This window comes from Sarcophilus harrisii, chromosome 2 (assembly GCF_902635505.1).
Source record: "Sarcophilus harrisii chromosome 2, mSarHar1.11, whole genome shotgun sequence".
Lineage (NCBI taxonomy): Eukaryota > Metazoa > Chordata > Mammalia > Dasyuromorphia > Dasyuridae > Sarcophilus > Sarcophilus harrisii.
In genome coordinates this window covers 211,699,942-211,718,784 of record NC_045427.1, presented here as the reverse complement: position 1 = coordinate 211,718,784, position 18,843 = coordinate 211,699,942, and the positions used below count along the sequence as shown (strand labels likewise).

Here is an 18,843-nt window from a genome sequence, read left to right as displayed (position 1 = left end):
CGGCCGGGCCGGGGCGCGCGGAGCGTGCGCGGGGAGGGACCCCTAGTGAGGGTGCGTGCGGGCCTCTGGCCCGGGCTGGGGACGGCCACGGGGCGTGGGAGCCTCAGCATCCGACCCGTCCGGGAGCCTGGCTGCGGCGAGGGGCGCCCCTGCCGCGGGCTTTCCCGCAACATCTCAGCTGGCGGCGAGCTGGGACGGGGAGGGGGACCCGAGGCCCTTAGTCCAAACCCGTGCGGAACTGCAGCAAGGGGGGAGGGGGCTCGAGGTGACCTGCCAGTGTCGCCCAGGCGGAGCTTGCGGTCCGAACCCGCTCCAGATTGAGTGCTCCTTGCTTGGTGAAGGAGACCCAGGAAGCCTCATATCTGGGTTTTGGGTTGTTCCCGGGCAAAAGGCCATAGAGGGGTCGGTTCCCAGGTCCAGCGCTAGAAGGGGTCTCGCGAGCCGTCCAGTCTTGTTTTACAGATGGGATTAGAGATCACGCCGGCGGTGATGTCACAGGAGCAGTCCGAACCTGGCTTCTCAGACTCCAGCGACGCCGCGCATCCCCCTGCGGTTTGTTAAAGTGAGTCAGTGGGGGCAGCGCAGTGGCTTCGGAGGAGAAAAGACCCGGGTCTGAGGCCCGCCTTTGACAAGGAGGGGGATGGCTCAGGGTTATTACTCTTGAGTAAGAGAGAGACTGCTGACTCGTATGGGGGAGGGCGGTATCTCATTCTGTACAGGTACAGATGCGTGCAAAGGTGTAAGGATAAAGGAGCATAAAACAAAACGGAAGCATCTGGGAGCTCCTTTTCTTGTGCCAGGTGGCTGGTTGCTGACAGAATTTTTCTCTCCTTCCCGCTTTGTGTGAGCCGCATTGACATTTTTGGGTTTTGACAAGTCACCTGCATTTTGACGGGAAATACTTGCTCTTGGGACACCTTGACTTGTTCTTTTCTGTTTTCTTGAATCAGATTAAGCAACTTATAAAGTCAGTGTCGGACTGAATTGATATCCATCAGTGAGTGGATCTATTCATTAAAAGAGATTTTAAAAAATTTGTTTTGTGAAAGTGGATACTCATTGCTTAATCGGTACCTACTAAATCGTTTTATAATCTAGGATCATACCGGGATTTGCTTTGAAGTAAAAACAAAACAAAAACTGCCATGATAAGTGAAAGGAGAATTTTACTCAACACTATTTTTAATGACATTCCACCTTCACAATTTACTAATGAGTTTATTTTTTTACTTTTTTTGTTTATTCTGAATGAGATTATGAAAAATGCAGACTTCCAAGTTTATTAAATTGCATTGTTTACTTTTAGGATCAAAAGAACACAGATTTAGAGCTGGATTGGATATTGACAGATCTTCTAGTTCAACTCTTTCAATTAAAGACCAGGAAAAGTGAGGCCCTAAGAGGTTAAGTGGCTTCCTCATGGTTATACACTGAAATTTTTATATGGTTTCTGTGAAGTCTTTTAAAATTTTATCCAGCAAGCACTTATTAAGTTTTTATATATGCCAATCGAATTGGGCCTTTGGAGATAAGCATGAAAACTGAATGGTCCCTGCCCTCAAAGAACTTCTATTCTATTGAAGGAAATCAACCTGTGCACAAAAGGGTAATGAAAATATTTATAAAGTGGCTCTTGTGAAATCATTTAATGTGAAATTTTGATTTGACAATTGCCCATACTGGTTGTTTTAGGACATTTGTCCTTTTGGGAGGAGAACAAAACTGTAGCATAAAGGGGAAAAAAAAGTCTTTGTAAGATAAATTCGTTAAATTATTGTTATGCAAGCATATCCAAATCCTTTCTGTTTTCAAGTGTAATCAGTTATGTGGATGCTTTTTAAAAATGCTTTATTAAATTTGACATGTTCTATGTGTTCATGCTAGAAAATTGATTCTTGAGATGTGGTGACTACTGTCTCCCAAACTGCCTAATATTTATGGTGTCTATTTCTAAAAAGATGACATTGAGTTGAATAAGTTTTAGGATTTTAAAAAAAAGTGACCTTAAATGTGTTGCTTTAAATTGTTATAAATGGTTATTCATCCTGAAAAATCTGTTAGCAGTCCTTAAGTTATGACATTGACATGCTGTCTTCTCCCTGAATGACTGTGTCCCAGTGTGATTATTTTCATATATATATATATATATACATATATACACATACATATGTGTATATATACACATATATACACCCATATATGTGTATATACACACATACACACAAGTCTATATTTTGCAACTTTGGATTGAATTACAGGTGGCCTTGTAAGAAATTTTTTAAAATCAGGAATGAGAGCTGCTTTTGGGCAGGAATAACTCATTTATTTCTTCTGTACTTTTTTTTTTTTTTTTTTTAAACAATGACTGGTATTATTCTGAGCATATAGAATAGATTCAACGAATGGTGGTCAAATAAATTAAACTTTTGTGTTATAAGCAAATAAATAGGTTTTTGATTGTGTACCAAAATATCTGTTTTGGTGGTACTACTTTGAAATTTCTTGGGGATGATAAAGAATAATGATTGGTGGTGGTTAATAAGCATTTTGAGTAAAGGAATCTGATCTGTGCAATTCTCTGTGAATGTGACAGGAAACCCCTAGCTGCTGGCAGACAAAAGGTATACTCTCTTTCCAGAACCACTGCTTGGTGGGCTCCTGGCATTACTAAGCTATTTTGGTGAAACCTGTGTTCTGCTTCTGGATTAGAATTTAACTGGGTATTGACCAGGCTTCCTTGAAGCAGTCCCTCAGAGCAACATTGTAGGATTGTGGTGTTCATGATGGATAAAATGAAACTGGAATTCTCTCAGTATTTTCCAAATTGAAACTTGGGAGAAACTTGGGAGAGTGAGGGACATAATAGTTCTACTGTATTTAGCCATGATTAGATCACAACTAGAAAGAAAAATTATTGATAAGCTGGAGGGTGTCTAAAGGAGGGCAGTCATAATGATGAGGAGATGAGAAGTTGTGCCATATGAGGACCTAGGAAAGAAATTAAACTACTACTGAAACAAAATACTCAATTATCTTCAAGTATTTAAAAAACTGTGGTATCATTTGCATAGTAATTTAGAACAAATACTACCTTACCTCAGCAGATGTCAGCTATTGCTGTGTTTCATGTACATCATTATTTGCATAATATTGTCGCTGTTAATATATTGTTAAAACATAACCACACTTTACTGTAATGCTAGGATTTTTACGGAGGTAGCCCTGGCTGCTTCTCTTTCCTTCCTTAGCTCCATATTGCTTCCCATAGCTCTTTCTCAAAAAAAATAAGTACTCTCTGTAATGCTATGCCATCTAAAGGGACAATAATTGATTTTACAAAGCTAAAGCATCAGCAAGAAGTGCTTGTGATTAATTGCTGTGTTTACTTGCTTCTCTTCCCTCCACTAAAAAAGCACATGAGTAATGTTGAGTTGCACATAATAAACCAACATCTAGTAAAAGAAAGTGTATGTGGGTAGATGCAACAATAAATATTGTCATTTTACCTTTTTTTCTTGTCATAACTTTTCATAACAAAATCAACTTAAGCTTTAAATGGGTAATTGCTAGCAAGTGATGGACTATTATACCCCACAAATTCACTTTTTCCCCCTTAAAACTGAAAATAACTTTTTTTTCCTCTTGTAAAAATATATTGTTCCTCCACAATCTCCAGAGAAAAGTTTTGCTGCCATTATGTAAAAAAGTTTGACCTGAAAGGAAACATCAGCTATAGCCTACATACTATTTTTTGAAGCTCCAAATTTATTTGTCTCTTGAGTCTCCTTTTCTTTTTCCCAAAAGTAAAGGCCATCAGGTTTCAGGAAGTTAGGGATAAATTGTAGTGTTGGAGAAAGATGGTGATTACTAAGACCCCCTGCTACCTGGAAGGCTGTGGTTGGTTGATATTTTTCCTTGAACTTGAGAATTCTGAGCTGCAGTGGGGCTCAGAGCTTAGGCAGGAACCAATATGGTCAATCCCCAGCACCGAACTGGCCTAGGTTAGAGATGGAGCAGGTTAAAGTTCAAAAGAGCATTTGTATCAAAAGAAAAAGAAACTTTTAAGTTGAAACCTTGATTTTCTTTTCTATTTGGTTTTAAAATGTAATTTAATGATTTTCAGTTGCCCACAGATGTGAAAATACACAAAAAGATCTAGGAAGCTATCCTTATTCCATTTTTTTCCTGACCAAAAATTTTGTTTCCTTTTCAATTCCAGGAATGAGTGGTATCCCTCCTCAGATTATGATAAAGCACCATATGATTGTAGGATCTCAGAGTGGGAAGAAACCTGAGAGGTCATTGTTTTCAACCTGAACCTTTCAGGTAGAAATCTCCTTTATAATATCCCCAGAAAGTTATCTAGGATCCCTTCAAAGGACTGTAGTCGTGGGCAACTCTTTTAGACAGCACAGTTTATTAGAAAGCGTTCCTTCATACTGATGCTGAATTTTGCTCTCTCCAGCTTCTTCCTGTTATTTCTAATTCTCCCTTCTAATGCCAACCAGACAAAATGTAATCCTTCTGTCACACCATAGTTCTTAAAATACTTGAAGATAATTGAATATTTTGTTTTAGTAGTAGTTTAATTTCTTCCCTCGATCCTCATATGGCACAACTTCTCATCATTGTCATAACTGCCTTTAGACACTCTCCAGCTTATCAATATTTTTTCTCTCTAATTGTGATGTAATCCTGGCTAAATACAGTAGGACTATTATGTCCCACACTCTGGACATTACTTCTTCCATGCATTCTTTGGATTGGATTATTTCTTTTTAAAATTTCATTCTATTAAATCTGTTAAATGTCTTTGAAATCTATTTTACGAATATGTGTTCAATTATTTGGTCCTATGTAATAATAATGGCTGATGGCTCTATAGAATTTTGAGGTTCTATAGATCACAACCCCAGTGAGGTAAGTAGGACAAGAATTAATATCCCTGTTTTACAGATGAGGAAATGAAGTTATTTTGAGGTTAGGTGACTTTCCCATGTTCCTATGGCCAGAAAAAGTCACTTAGCATTTGAGCCTAGGACTTCAGACCCAAAGTTCAATGTGATGGTGGACACTAAAAAATCATAGCCCTTTTTTTTTTCTTAGACAAGTAGTTTCTTAGCAGTGTCAGTAACCATTTTCCTTGTCCCACTTGTTTTTTGAAGAATGAAACAACCATTATGGCAAACTAGACATTTCTTGGCTGTTCTTTCAGCAGAAAGCTAAAAGAACATATATCAGGTGTTGATGAAGGCCCCATCACTTATAACCTGCCTCTCGGGCAGGTTTGTAATGTTTGTTGAGCCCATCCATTTTCTTCTCTCTAGGGGCTCAAAGGCATTCCAGCCTTGATACTGCCTCTTTTCCTCTCTTTGTTGAACTCAGCTCAAATGGTCTTCACTATATTTAGTCCCTGTAGTTCGTGGATTTATTCATTTGAATATGATAATGTATATAAAGATCTTTGCAATGCTAAAAGCATGATATACATGTTAGTTATATGTGCTACTGCTCAACTATTCTTTATTTCTTTTGATAAGTTCGTTAGTTTCCATATTCCAGTTAAATCAAACCCACCCAAATCTCAGACTTCTCTCGTTGCATTAAGGTCTTTGGTTTCCTTTGTTTCCTTCTCATGATTTTTCTATTTCATAAGTTCATAGTTCTAGAGCTGGTAGAAACCTTAAGTGCCATCCTGTCTACTCTGTATCACATGGGAAAGTTAAGTGCTCAAGATCATTCAGGGAATAAATGTCAGAGGTGAGATTTAAATCTAAATCTTTGGACTCTTCAACTAGTGCTCTGGCTACTGAGGTTCTGAATTCTGTCATCTCTTATTGCCTCTTTTGACTTTTGATTTGTCCAGTGTATTTTTATAAAAGCCTGTCGTTCTTGTGTCTTAATCTCTAGCATAGAAATCCAAATACCTCCTTAAGCAGCTGTTTGTTTCCCAAGTTTGCTTTTCTCTTCTGAGGCCAAACCTTCAATCAGCAATGGTGATGAACGTGTTACCTATGCTTCAGAGGTCTTAAGTTTCCTGCCTAGAATTCACAGTCCCTTGTAGTACTTTCCAGGGTCCTTGTAATATTGTTTGTCCCAAGAGAAATAACAAGGATTGAACAGTGATGATCATGTTCTACAAATCTTAGAAGGCTCTTGGTCCCTAATATGTCATGCCTGAATTTGTCTTCCAGGAAGACTCTTCAACTGTCTTGGGAGGAAACATGGTTGCCTGTTATTACCATGCAGCTTGAGAATAAGTCTGTCAAATTCTCCACCTCATTATGCTGGTCAGGTGCTGAATTAAGTAACTCACCAGAGTAGAATGAATTTACTGGTTATTAGTTCATGTTTCCTGCGGACAGTGAAGCAACATGCAGTTGTTTCAAAAAGTCCCTATTTTCAAACTCTTTCATGGCATGGAATCAGCAGAGATCCTATGTAGTATACACAAGAAATTATGACTGTAAGACAGTATCAATAAATACTTTTATGTGACTATAATTTTCCATAAGTTTTACTTGGATGTTGAGACAGAATGGAAATTCATCATAGAAGAGATTCTTTGTATGTGAAGAAACACAAGCCTATTGTATTGCATGCCATATGTGATGATAGATATCATCCCTGTCAGCATTTCGGAGTACTAGGCCTAAATAGCTAACTTTTTGCTAGTGGATACTTTGTGGTGTGTCTTAGTAAAACTGAGAGAACACCAACCCCACCCTTTTAGATTAGTCTGGAATTTTGAAACTGGTTTCACCTATTATTTATTGTGAAATATTATGTGTCATCACCCATGCCTCTCTGGGAAAAATTTCCTTTGTCATTGACAGAGATTGTATTAGAAAAATTTTTTTATTATCTCATATCAGTATGCTGAAAGGCCTAGGAAAAAAACAACCCAGCAATTGGAAACTGAAAACGCAAGATCCATTAAAAGATTGTCCTTTTTTTTTTTTTTTTTTTTTAAAGCCACCACCCAAAAAATCCCAACAAAAACAAAAACAAAAAAATGATATAAGAATTAACTATTATAAGTTTTATGGGAATAATTTTTTTTGCCTTAAAGGTGGCTTTCTAGAGGATGACCATAGAAGACCTTCCAGATCTTCCCTCAGAAGGAAATTCTTTGATTGGAAGATACCCATTTTTATTTTCAGGTTCTGATACACCGGTTATCTTTTCAGTTTCTGCAGCACCAATGCCTTCAGACTGTGGTATGTAGTATAGTAATTTTAACTTTTTGTTAACTGGCAAATTGATTTGTTTCAATCATTCTAAAACTATGTACAGTATCCTGTACAAAATTCAAAAGCTGTTTTTATTATAGTTTACTTTAAGCTTCTGCATTCCCATACTGATTGCTTTATTTCTTGTGTCAACACTTGCATTTCACTTAAAAATGTATATATTTATTTTAAGCAATAGTAGCAGACTAACTGAATTTGCAGTTTAGAAAATGACATAAACTTCCAGAATTCTTCTGAGATTATAGAACATTAGAAGTGGAATATTACTTTACAAAATAGCAAAGGGCAGTGGAGGGGGACAGCTTTTTATAAGATCTATCTAGATCATCCCAAAGAATAAGTACACAAAAAGAGAATAGATATGCCATCATTTTTGATTATGATGTAATGTTATCTTCTCAAGATGTCAGAGGGGCAAGATACTTTTATATAACCTTTCCATAAAAAAAGGCTTTAATGTTCTTAAGGATTATTTCATCATTAATAGATTTTATTGGCAAGAATAATATGTCTAGGAAAGGTGAAGATGAATTTGGTAAAATGGTGAAATATCCCAATTTTGCTAAACATTTGAGATGTAATTTTGGTTCTTTAGGAAGAAACATGTGTTCAGGAGACATGAGTTTTTAACATTGTGAGTGAATAAATAAGTTTTCATTCATCTTTATCTTAGCAGTTTGTCTTTCCTGAAATCTAGATTTTCTATTGTGTACAGATTTTATTGTGCTTTTTTAACCATAAAGTTGCATGTGTTACAAAAAGATATAGTTTGATACTATTAACAATTTCTAGCTTGTAATCATAGTATTTTAGAGTTGAAAGAAGCAGGAAGTATACCTGGAAGGTTAAATTCATTGTTGGGAGAATGAGACTTGGATTTCCATTTTCACTCTTTCTCAGACTAACCTGGGCAAGTCCCTTAATTTCTCTGGGCTTCAATTTCTTCATTTATAAAATTGGCATTGGACTAAATGAATTCTGTTGAATCTTCCTTCTAGCTTTGTAATCTGTGAAATTTATTGTAATGAGTGTTAGGGGATTGATTTTTGTTGTTTATCTTTTAAAATAATATTTTCCTCTTTTAAACAGAGTTTTCTTTTTTTGATCCTAATGATGCATCGTGCCAAGAAATCCTTTTTGATCCTAAAACATCAGTATCTGAATTATTTGCCATTTTAAGACAATGGGTTCCCCAAGTCCAACAGAACATTGATATTATTGGGAATGAGGTAAGCAATGTATACTTATTAAAATATAATACCTAAATTTGGGGATTTTACTAGAATTACATTTGCTTAGTAAGTAGTATCCTATTTCAGACCTCATAAGAAGAAAGTTAGGAAAGGAAACTTAATAATTATGCTAAATTGTAAACACTATTTTATCAGGGGTAATGTCTTATTTATCCTTATAATAGTGCTCTAAACACTGTAGGCATTTAATAAATGTTTCTTATATAAAAGATCCCTTTTTCACCCTGATGTTTTACTTATATTTTGTATTCATCTGTTCCTTTATGAAAATCTTACTTCCTTAGTGAAAATGGGTTCTTGAGAATGTAGCTAGGTGAACTCAAGCTTGGGTAGTTTCCAATATTTTCTAAATTTTTTTTGAGGATATTCCTGGTCATTGTTTCTATACTCTGAAGATTGTTCTAGTATAGAAAGGTAATCCTACAAATGGGCTGATGATTTGGTGATGAAACTTTTGTCCAAGTGAACCTATGAAACAATGGAAAATATAGACCAACCCTTGGTGTCCTTTTGTGGTGGCAGTGACATTAGAAATGGTATTTAAAAGAATGAAGTTAATGACACTGGAAAGAATAACTGGGCCAGATCAAGTATACACAGAAGAAAAATATTTTGGAAGGAAACCAATCTTAAAAGCATTAAGAGGGTTATGTTCAAGTTTCAATCTGCAAGAGGAAAAAATATTGAATGAAGAGAATAAAAATTTGCTTATTATTTAGAAAGAGGTGATGAAGGCAATGTTGGTAACTATAAACCCTCATGCCTAACTTCCTATTTTCCCAAAATCTATGGAAATTAAAGGGTTTTCATTATGAGAATAGAATGGGCAGTTTTTTGAAGATGATTTTCTATAGCATCTCCAGTCATGCAGTTGCTTGAAAGATGTAGTGAATGCAAGATTTTATTCTATTGTTGATTTAAAAAAATATTCAGTATCATAAAATATAGCCTTAAAAGTTTTCCTCTAAGATCACACACATTGTGTGTTAAGATCATACAATGGATTCAGCCACAGAGATAATTTTGTTCATCCATCCTCTGTCAGTATTGGGTGAGTCATAAATTAATGAGAAAGTCCTTATTAAATTCCTCACTTCTGGCAGAGGCTTCTTGTGAAGTACTGAAATGGAAGAAGGATTCTCTATAGATGGTGAGATCCTGTGGACATGCTCATTTGCAGGTAGTCTTGTTTTAAACCTGAAAATAATAAAGGGCATCTATCTTCAAGTGAGCTCCAATGACAAGTCAACAGAAATAGATATAATAGATTGCAAAGGAAAAACCAGAGGTGAAGAGGCAGCATGTTAGTGAGTGAAAACGATTGTTTGTAATCAGAGGCGTTGCAATTGAATCCTATCCAGGTGCTTAGTAGTTGTGTGACCTTGAAGAAGTCATTTCATTTTTCTTGACTGAAACCTCATCTCCTCACTTATAAAATGAAGCAATTGGACTTCATCTCTCAAACTGTACTCTTTTGAGTATGCTTTCCATCCAGAAAATTTAATAAGATTGCCCACCTTTAGAGGGCAAGGGAGGAGAAGATGCATGATGGACATATAGACTATTGGGGAATCTGAGTGTTCTATTGCTGTCTTTGTGATGGTAGGAGAAAGTGAGAAAGTCCTCTAGCACATAGAGTGGACCTCACATGGAGAGACTGTAGGATTAGGCCTTGCATAATTGGAGGGAATGTCTTTAATGATGTGATCAGATATTCATTTGAATAGTGGGGTGTGTACAAAGTAGAGGACTGAATGACCAATAGGATCATGAATGTAGGCAAGTTTTATTTGATCATTTAATTTTTCCTCAGGCTCTCTTTAGGACATTTGGTATATATCATTTCTGAAATATTCATTAAAAAATTACTCATTAAAAATGAGCTGTTAGAAGCACAAATTATATAAGGAAAAAAAGATAAGGTAAGATTGAAGAAGTGGAATCTATAATCCTAGATTTATAACTTATTTTCTCCCTGACTACAAATATAAATTAAGGATACTAAAATAATTGCCTAAATTGAATTTAACAACATTTTCTCATTTAAACCAGGATAGTGTGTTATTTTGTTATTCATATTTCTAGATTTGCGATGCTCTCAGGAACTGACTTCATTATTTTTTCAAGCACATTTGTGATGAGAAGATATAAGTATAGAAATGTTCTCTAATGTAGGGATAATACCCTTTGTAATACAATGACAATTGTTAAAATTGGAAAGATTAGACTATGATACCTTTTGATGAACATGAGTGAGCAGAGGAAACTGTTCTATAAAAATATAATTGTGTGAAATCTGATTATGAGGAATATCATTTCAAGGAAGGTTTCAGCATAACAAAGCCACTGGCTTTGATTATTACAGTCAAAGAAATTTTATAGAAATAATTGCCCTTGTGGCAGGTTGTAATTTTACTATAGCTAAAAACTCTTGTATGTTTTTTAGAGATTATTAGGCTGGGATTTGTTCTGTTGTAGTTTTTCTCTTGACTGCTGTGACTTAACGTCGGCTATTTTAAAAAATATTTTCCTAAAGAGACAGACAGGCTTAACTTTGGTGCTGTCTCAGACTGTGCCTTTTTTTCTTTAGTTTTGGTATTATCTGGTAGATATTCCTACTTTCCTGGATCTATTATTATTTCAAAGAATTGTCATTAAGTAAGTGCCAGTGGCTCCCTATTTATCTCCAGGATCAAATATAAAATCTTCTGCTTGGCTTTAAAATATTTCATTATAAAACAAACAAATCCTTTATAACCTATCGACATCTATCTTTCCCATTATCTTATTACACCTCATTCCCTTCTACATATTCTACAGTCTTATGATACTGGCCTTTTTTCTGTTCCTTACAACAAAATATTCTCATCTCCTACCTGAATTTTCACTGATTATCTGCTGTTTAGAATTCTTTCCCCTCATCTTGGTTTTCTGGATTCCTTGGCTAAAATTTTGCTTTCTGCAAGAAATCTTTCCCTGTCTCCCTGATGTCTTCCCCCTGAGATTATCTCTAGTTTATCCTCTGTATGTCTTGTTTGTTCACAATTGTTTGCATATTGTTAGCTTTACTATCCTGTGAATTTCTTGAGAAAGGGGACTCTCTTTTGTCTGCCTTTGTGTCTCCAGCACTTAGTGAAGTCCTTGACATATTGTAGACACTTAATCAATACTTGTTGTTTTGACTATAAAACGGCTGGCACAATGGGTAGAGTGACCTGATATTTTTTATTTTTGTTAACATCCCTTTGGAAATAGGAACTTACTCATTATTAGTGAAAGTCAAAAAGAATATATTTAGAGAGGACTGTTTTTAGCTATTTTGTAATATGTTTTACCTTCTTTCTGGTGATGTCTATCATGATAAAGATTGTTTCATGAGATCAGATTGAAAAGTATTTTGAGGAATTGTCAGTTCTGTGGGAACATGTTAGTTAAACACTAAACTGAATATATTGGACTAGCTGTGTTCTTGAGTAAATTGATTTAATTCTTCTAGATTTATGGTAATTTAAAAACAACACTAGTAATAACACTGATTTTATTCTTATTGGTTGTTTAGATTATCAAGAGAGGATGTAATGTTAATGATAGAGATGGACTGACTGATATGACTCTTCTCCATTATACCTGCAAATCTGGAGCTCATGGTATTGGTAAGTATATAGCAGATTTAACAGATTTGTTAACAGACAACCTTTTTAGGACTTTGGAAGTAGAATATTAGATCAAACCACATGTTCCTGGCCTTCACTGGCTATAAAGTGTGTTGTCATATGATCTTAAAAGTGGAACTTGCATCTACCCACATTGTCTTTGTGGAAAGAATGCTGACTTATTAAGCATAATTAGATTATGGAGAAAGAGGATTCTGTGAATGTTGGGAATTCCTGATGAAGTAGGGTCAAGTTTAAGATGATCCTGATTATTTAAAGGTAAATTCTGCAAATTTTCTGTTCTGCCAGATAATTTCTCTCAAGTTTTACAAATTGCAGTTTCTTGTTTTAGTACACAGCTTGGTCTCTGTAGATTGCTTGACACCTATAGGACAAATTGTTGAAATGCAGTCATCATTCACCTTTTCTGCTTCAGAATGGGAACAATTGACTAAGCTTAATGTTTTGCTTCACTCTGAGATGGTCTTAGAGTTAAGTGGGTTTTAGAGAGAGTTTACTTAAGTCATGTTATGTGTGGCTTTATTGATTTACTTGAATTGAATTTCCAGAATAACAAACAAATGCATATTCAGATTGTAAACACTGAAAAATAGTATTCCAAAGACAATTATGAAGTTTTATATTATCTGTCATCATCTTGATTAGCGTAAATAATAGAGACTTGAGAGAGTTATCACTCATAACTGCCCAAAGTTTGTTGTCATGTCTCATCTGGAGGCTAGTGTATGTTTACATTTTTTGGCTCTTAGAAGGGAAGAAAAATTGATTTGGGAGTGTTTCTTTTTGAAAAATACTCAGTTTTGAGGGTATCATTTTGAAATGTACAAGTTTTAGTATGCAATTAATGTTCTGAAATTTATTCTTTAATTCTTGATTTCATAGTGAAGTTTCAGCTCAAAATTTCAGTAGCACTTTTTTTTATTAGAGTCATTGAAAATATATAATCATTAAGACATGATATATTTTAATGAATGATGTATTACAATTTATTTTGTTAGAATATTTTTGTGACAAAACATGTAAGTTAACAATTTACCTTCGGGTGATTTTTCTTTTTAAAATTATACATATTTGTTTTGTTTGTGCTTTTCGTATGGATAAAAAAGATGGGTCATTGGTGGCATATACAGTTTTTCTTATCTGGTGAAAATTAATTTGAAAACTTCTTTTTTAAGGTGATGTTGAGACAGCTGTAAAATTTGCCTCTCATCTCATTGAACTGGGGGCAGATGTCAGTTTGAGAAGTCGCTGGACAAACATGAATGCTTTGCATTATGCTGCTTACTTTGATGTCCCAGAACTTATAACTTTAATTTTGAAGGCTTCAAAACCAAAAGGTAGGTAATGTCAGAACATTATTATTCATTATGCATCCATTGAGTAAAAAGGATTAAGTGTGCTAGGCATTTTAATAGAGTGGTAAAAGTTCATAGTTGGAAAACATTGTACTTCAGTTTTTAAAAACTAGACTTGAAATTTCATTGTGGGATCTTCCAGTGAGCAGCTTTCTTTACTGACTGCAAATTGCCATTTTTCTGGGACTTTACAGTCTTAGGGGGAAGTGTGTCAGGTATTCAGAAATTGTTGCTTTTCTAGATTCAAATGGAATATTTATCTGTGATGGGACTTGGATCCAAGTTTTCCTGACATCAAGGCCAGTTCTTTATTGTCTGAGCCATGTTACATTATAAAAGGTGATGTGATAAGTTTCTTGGGGAATGACCAGCATATATTGGCTTGATTGGATTGGAGAATTCAAGCAGGAAGTGACAAGATACATAGTGTTGTTGTTGATAAAGCTTTTTAGTAAAACGCTTGGAAGGAAGCCTAAGTTAAATGTTTGAATGTCATGTAATAGGTAACTACTGTAGTTCCTTGTGTATAGGAATGACAAGATGAGATGATCTCCAAAGAAGGTTCTTTTAGTAAGTTGGCATAAAGTGTGTTGAGGGGTGGGTAGAGAAGGTAGAGATGGGAAGGCCCTTGGTGGATATTCCACATAGAAATCTGTTTCAGTAGTAGTCCAGAATAGAATTTATGAGTGTGTGGGCATAACTTTGATTCACTATTGGCCTTTTAAAGAGCTTCCTTTATTTCTTTTCTGACTTCTCCCATTCTAGGAATGGAATTGAATTTAAGGAATGGAATTATGACTGTGAACCTAGAGTCACACATTGTATTGTTCTGGTGGTATTTGTAGAATTCTTTAAAGTTTTCAACCACCCACATCATCTCCTTTAATCCCTACAAAAGCCTCGTGAAGCTAGCTGCTTACAGGTATTATTATTCCAGTTTCATAAATGAAGAAACTGAAGCTCAGAGAGGGATGGAATTAAAAACCTCAGAGGCATAACCACATGGGAGATAGGTACCATTTTAGCACCATTTTACAGTTGTGGAAACTGGATTAATAGATTAAATGATTTGCTCAGAGTCACACAGACAGCAAGTGTCTGCCATTACATTTGCATTCAAATCTTGTTTTAGGCCCAGCATTCTTGACTATTATACCACCTGAGTTCTTTTGCCTAATCATATCACCTGAATCACAGTTCAATTAAACTCAAAACATTTAGAGAACAACTAAGGGGGTAGTATATTCCCAGCATTATGAGGATATAAGGACAAGCATGAAATTGTTCCTGCCCTGAAGGACCTTATATTTTATTGGGAAGATTCAACTCATATAGATAAATAAATACAAAACATACACAAAAGAGATTTAGAGTAATTTTTGTAGGGCCATGTGTAAAACTGGGATATCAGGAAAGGCCTCTTGGAAGAGGTGGCACTTACAGATTTATACATAGATGTAGGGTTGAGAGACTCCCACAGGTTTTCTGGTCCTGTGCACTCTTTTTACAGATGAGATAATTAAGGCCTATGGAGGGTAAGTACCTTCTGTAAGGCTGCACAAGGGGGCTATGACCCATGTTCTATGAATGCAGAACTCTTTTGATTTTTATGTTGCTATAAAGGGATTAGATATCCAAGAAGCAGAAATGAGAAAGAAGAGCACACATTACTGATTTTGCATATATCTTGTCTTTATTCATCTATGTACATGTTGTTTCACACATGGATGTTTTGTGCCCTTTCAGCCCTCAGTATATTAGGGAAAAAGACTTAATTAGATAATTCACCTGTCTGTGATAGATCTCCTTATCCTTTTACAGTGAGGTTTATTATCAGGATAATGAATGTACCCAGTTATGTTCTCAGGGATGAGTGAACATCAGATAGATAGATTGTTAAGTATAGGTTTGATACTCAAGCTCTTGATTTTAGAGGTTTTCCTCTATTTAAGAGGAGCATAGGGTGGACTGTCAAACATGTATGTGACCCTCCCCAGCACATCCTGAATTAGATTAAAATGCAATCTGGGAAGATGATGGATAGGTCAGAAAATTCCAAACTCTCCATGTTTCCCTCACAAACAAAACAAAATTGTACCTGAGGGTGTACATAGACTGGCAAAAAAAACAAATAAGACATGGGGCAGAACAAGGGTCCTACTGGGACAATCTGAGAAGACCTGAAGAAAGATGTCAGGACCGAGTTTTAACTGGAAACACCTTCAGGCTAGCTCCACAGAAAAAGCAAGTGGGGAGTTCTGAGGCTAGCGGAGTTCTGAGGTAGCATCACTGAAATCACAGGAACTTTTACTTCCCAGAGTGGGGGAGCCGGTGGTGTGAGTCCTGGATGACTCTCCTGATAAGAAATGCCAATCCCAGTTATGCAGCAGAGATAAAATCCTGGGCAAGGAGGAACCAGGACACCTAGAGAATTCAGAAGCAGTACTCTGCTGGCTGTGGGCCAGCCTGCAGGAGGGTGGAAGTTTTGGTTTGGGATTTCAGGTCCTCATCCCAGGATTAGAAGTAGTTATATTAAGTTTTCATTTTAAAAAAAAATGAGCAGGCAAAGGAGAAAGAAAACCTAGTCAAAGAAACTTACTATGGGAATAGGGAAGACTAGAGTTCATCTTCAGAAGACGATAATAAAGAAAGAAAAGCCTCTCTAACCCTAAAAAGTAATGTTAAATTACTACCTGCCCAGAAAAAAAATTTATAGAACTCAAAAGAGACTTTAAAAATCAAATGAAAGATTGCAGGAAAACTTTTTTAAAAAAAGGAGTCATCCAAGAAAAACAAGATTATGAAAAGAAAGTCAACCAACTAGAAAAAGAGATCCAAACTCTTAAGAAAATAATTCTTTGAAAAATAGAATTGGGCAAGGTGAAACTAGGAAAGCTATTAGACCAAGAAATAACAAAACAAAATATAAAGAATGAAGAGTGTGAAACATAAGAAAAATAAGAAATCTGGAGAACAGATCAAGAAGAGAAAACATAAAAATAATTGGACTACCTAAAAGCTGTGACCAAAAAGAGAACCTTTACACAAATAATATGAGAAATAATCAAAGAAAATTGTCCTGGAGTGATAGAACATGAAGGTTAAGTAGAAAAAGGAAAAAAAACCTACCAATCATCACCTCAGAGAGATAATATTAGGAAAACAAAAATGAATGTTGTTAAATTTTGAAACCCCCAGAACAAAGAAAATTTGACAAAAAAAAACAAAAACAACCCCCTCCAACAATTAAAATATGCTAAAGTTTCAATTAGAATTATACAGGATTTATCAGCAGTTACAGTAAAAGACCACAGGTCCTGGAATAATCTATAATTACAATCAAAAGATTTTCTTTGGAGAAGAGCTGGGATATGAATCCAGATCCATATGAATCTAGGTCTAGAGTCATCTTTTGTTGGAGAAGCCCTGGTATGTAACTGCCCTATAATAACTTTGGTGAGTGCTTTACTAAGATTTAAAAAAAAAAACAAACTAATTTTTTTATGATTTATTCCTGTTTGTGAAGTAATGTTGTTGATAATATTTCATCAATTTAATTTAAAAACTTTTTTGTATTTTCAAATAATTTTTTTATTAACCTTTTTATCTATAGCTATATAGATCTATAGATCTATATTTATAGATTGATTATACATCTATATTATATATAGATATAGATATAAACATATCTATAGATCTATATAGCTATGCCTTACATAGACATCGATATGTAAATCTCTCTATATAAGATATTTTCCTATTATATGTAATTTGAAAAACATTTAATATTTCTATAAAAGCTTATTAACTGATCAAATTTGATCATTAGTGATAAGATAAAAAAAACTTTCACTTGTTGAAATAAGTTGAGATAGAGTTGTTTTAACTGTGTGCCACATCTTTTTATCATTCTTATTTATTTTTCTGGTTTTGTTCATTTTGATCTTTATTTTAACAAGGCAGTGGCCTAATTATGCATAGACATTTGCCACAAGAAAAGTCCTATATTAATAATGTGTTGTTTCTTCTGTGTTAAAATATAATCATTCTTTTTTTCTTTCTTTCTTGTTTTTTTTTTTTTTTTTTTTTGTGATGAGATTTAATCTCCAGGTGTGGTACTTCCTGATTCTTTCTTCAAGAAAAGTATTAATGATATGTAGACATGAAGCTTTTGTGTAGTCTGTGATACTAGTCTTTGGGATTCTCTTTTTTTCCTTGTTTTGCATCCATATTTTCTAATTATTTTTTGCCATCTATATATTTTTCTACCTTTATGTTAGTCATTGAGAATCAGAAGGTATGCTAATTTAATTTGGAAGGTTTTATTGACTTCTCAGTATAATATCTTTACCTCCTCATCCTCTTCTACCTGTTGTTGTTATCAGCTGCTGTTATTTTCATGGTAGTGTTTTTTTTTCCCCCTCCGATTTCTTTTAAATGTGATATTGGATGACCAAATATCTTGTGAAATGGTTTTTTTTTCCCCTTGTCTTTGAGGCACATATTAGAACCAAGTCTGCTAGCTCCTTTATTTGCCTTTCCAAGGAGAATCAGTGAACCTTCTTTTTATCTCATTGTAAATTTCTTCTGCCTGCTGGCTTTGTCATATAAAGAATGGTAAAGACTGGTAATCTCTTATATACATTTATCTACTTAATGGCCATTGAAGAAGGATCTCACAGAGGAAAGTATCAACAGCTCAGGGTTTGCCACAATAATTGCAGAAGCAGAAGGACCTGCATTGGTTTGAAGACCATTTTGTATTTTTCTTTGCCATGGTGAGATAATTCCCTGAAATGACAAGTCTTTTTGGTGTTGCGTCTTTTTCTACTTACCTAGGCTGGCCTTCTTGGATTGCTATCGTACTTGAAACCTTAACTGCTGGAGTTTGTGCTCTTCGGATACAGCCTTCAGGAACTCAGGCCATCATGAGACACTGGAGTAGGATTTAGTGGAGGGTGGTTAGGATAGGTGCTGTGATGTCTATTTTATAGATGAATAAACTGGAAGTTGTGACTTGCTCACACTTGTGATGCTGGTGTAATTTTAATAGTTTGAACCCAGCTTTTCTTGATTCTAGCTCCAGCCCTTCCTCTGTTTTGTTTCAGAATTCATTGTTATTACAGTCTCAAAATCTTAACTGTTTCTCACTTCAAAAGTTAACTCAGAATTTTAATGAGATTTCACATGGGTAAAAATTCCATTATATTTTTTCCAGTTAAAAAATTATTTAAAGTTTTGAGTTTCAAATTTCAAATTGAACTTCAAATCCCCCAATAAGACAATAAGCAATCAGATATAGGTCATA

At 35.1% G+C, this 18,843-nt stretch overlaps 1 protein-coding gene across 15 annotated transcripts in view; it reads left to right on the top strand.

Moving 5' to 3' along the window:
• Nucleotides 1-18,843, top strand: part of CLIP4 (CAP-Gly domain containing linker protein family member 4) — a 126,104-nt gene that overhangs the window by 36,475 nt on the left and 70,786 nt on the right. For 5 of the 15 annotated variants that reach the window (XR_004231872.1, XM_031951321.1, XM_031951318.1 and 2 more), the window contains exons 2-7: nucleotides 463-562; nucleotides 1,307-1,606; nucleotides 7,073-7,220; nucleotides 8,343-8,482; nucleotides 12,066-12,159; nucleotides 13,356-13,517. Coding sequence is in view for 14 of the 15 variants with exons in the window: in XM_031951321.1 (XP_031807181.1) it covers nucleotides 7,088-7,220; nucleotides 8,343-8,482; nucleotides 12,066-12,159; nucleotides 13,356-13,517 (529 nt within the window). In the remaining variant the exon portion in view is untranslated. Of the gene's footprint in view, nucleotides 1-168; nucleotides 563-1,306; nucleotides 1,607-4,219; nucleotides 4,327-7,072; nucleotides 7,221-8,342; nucleotides 8,483-12,065; nucleotides 12,160-13,355; nucleotides 13,518-18,843 lie in introns of those variants that run through there. The other 10 variants (XM_031951309.1, XM_031951312.1, XM_031951315.1 and 7 more) reach the window with 8 other exon arrangements.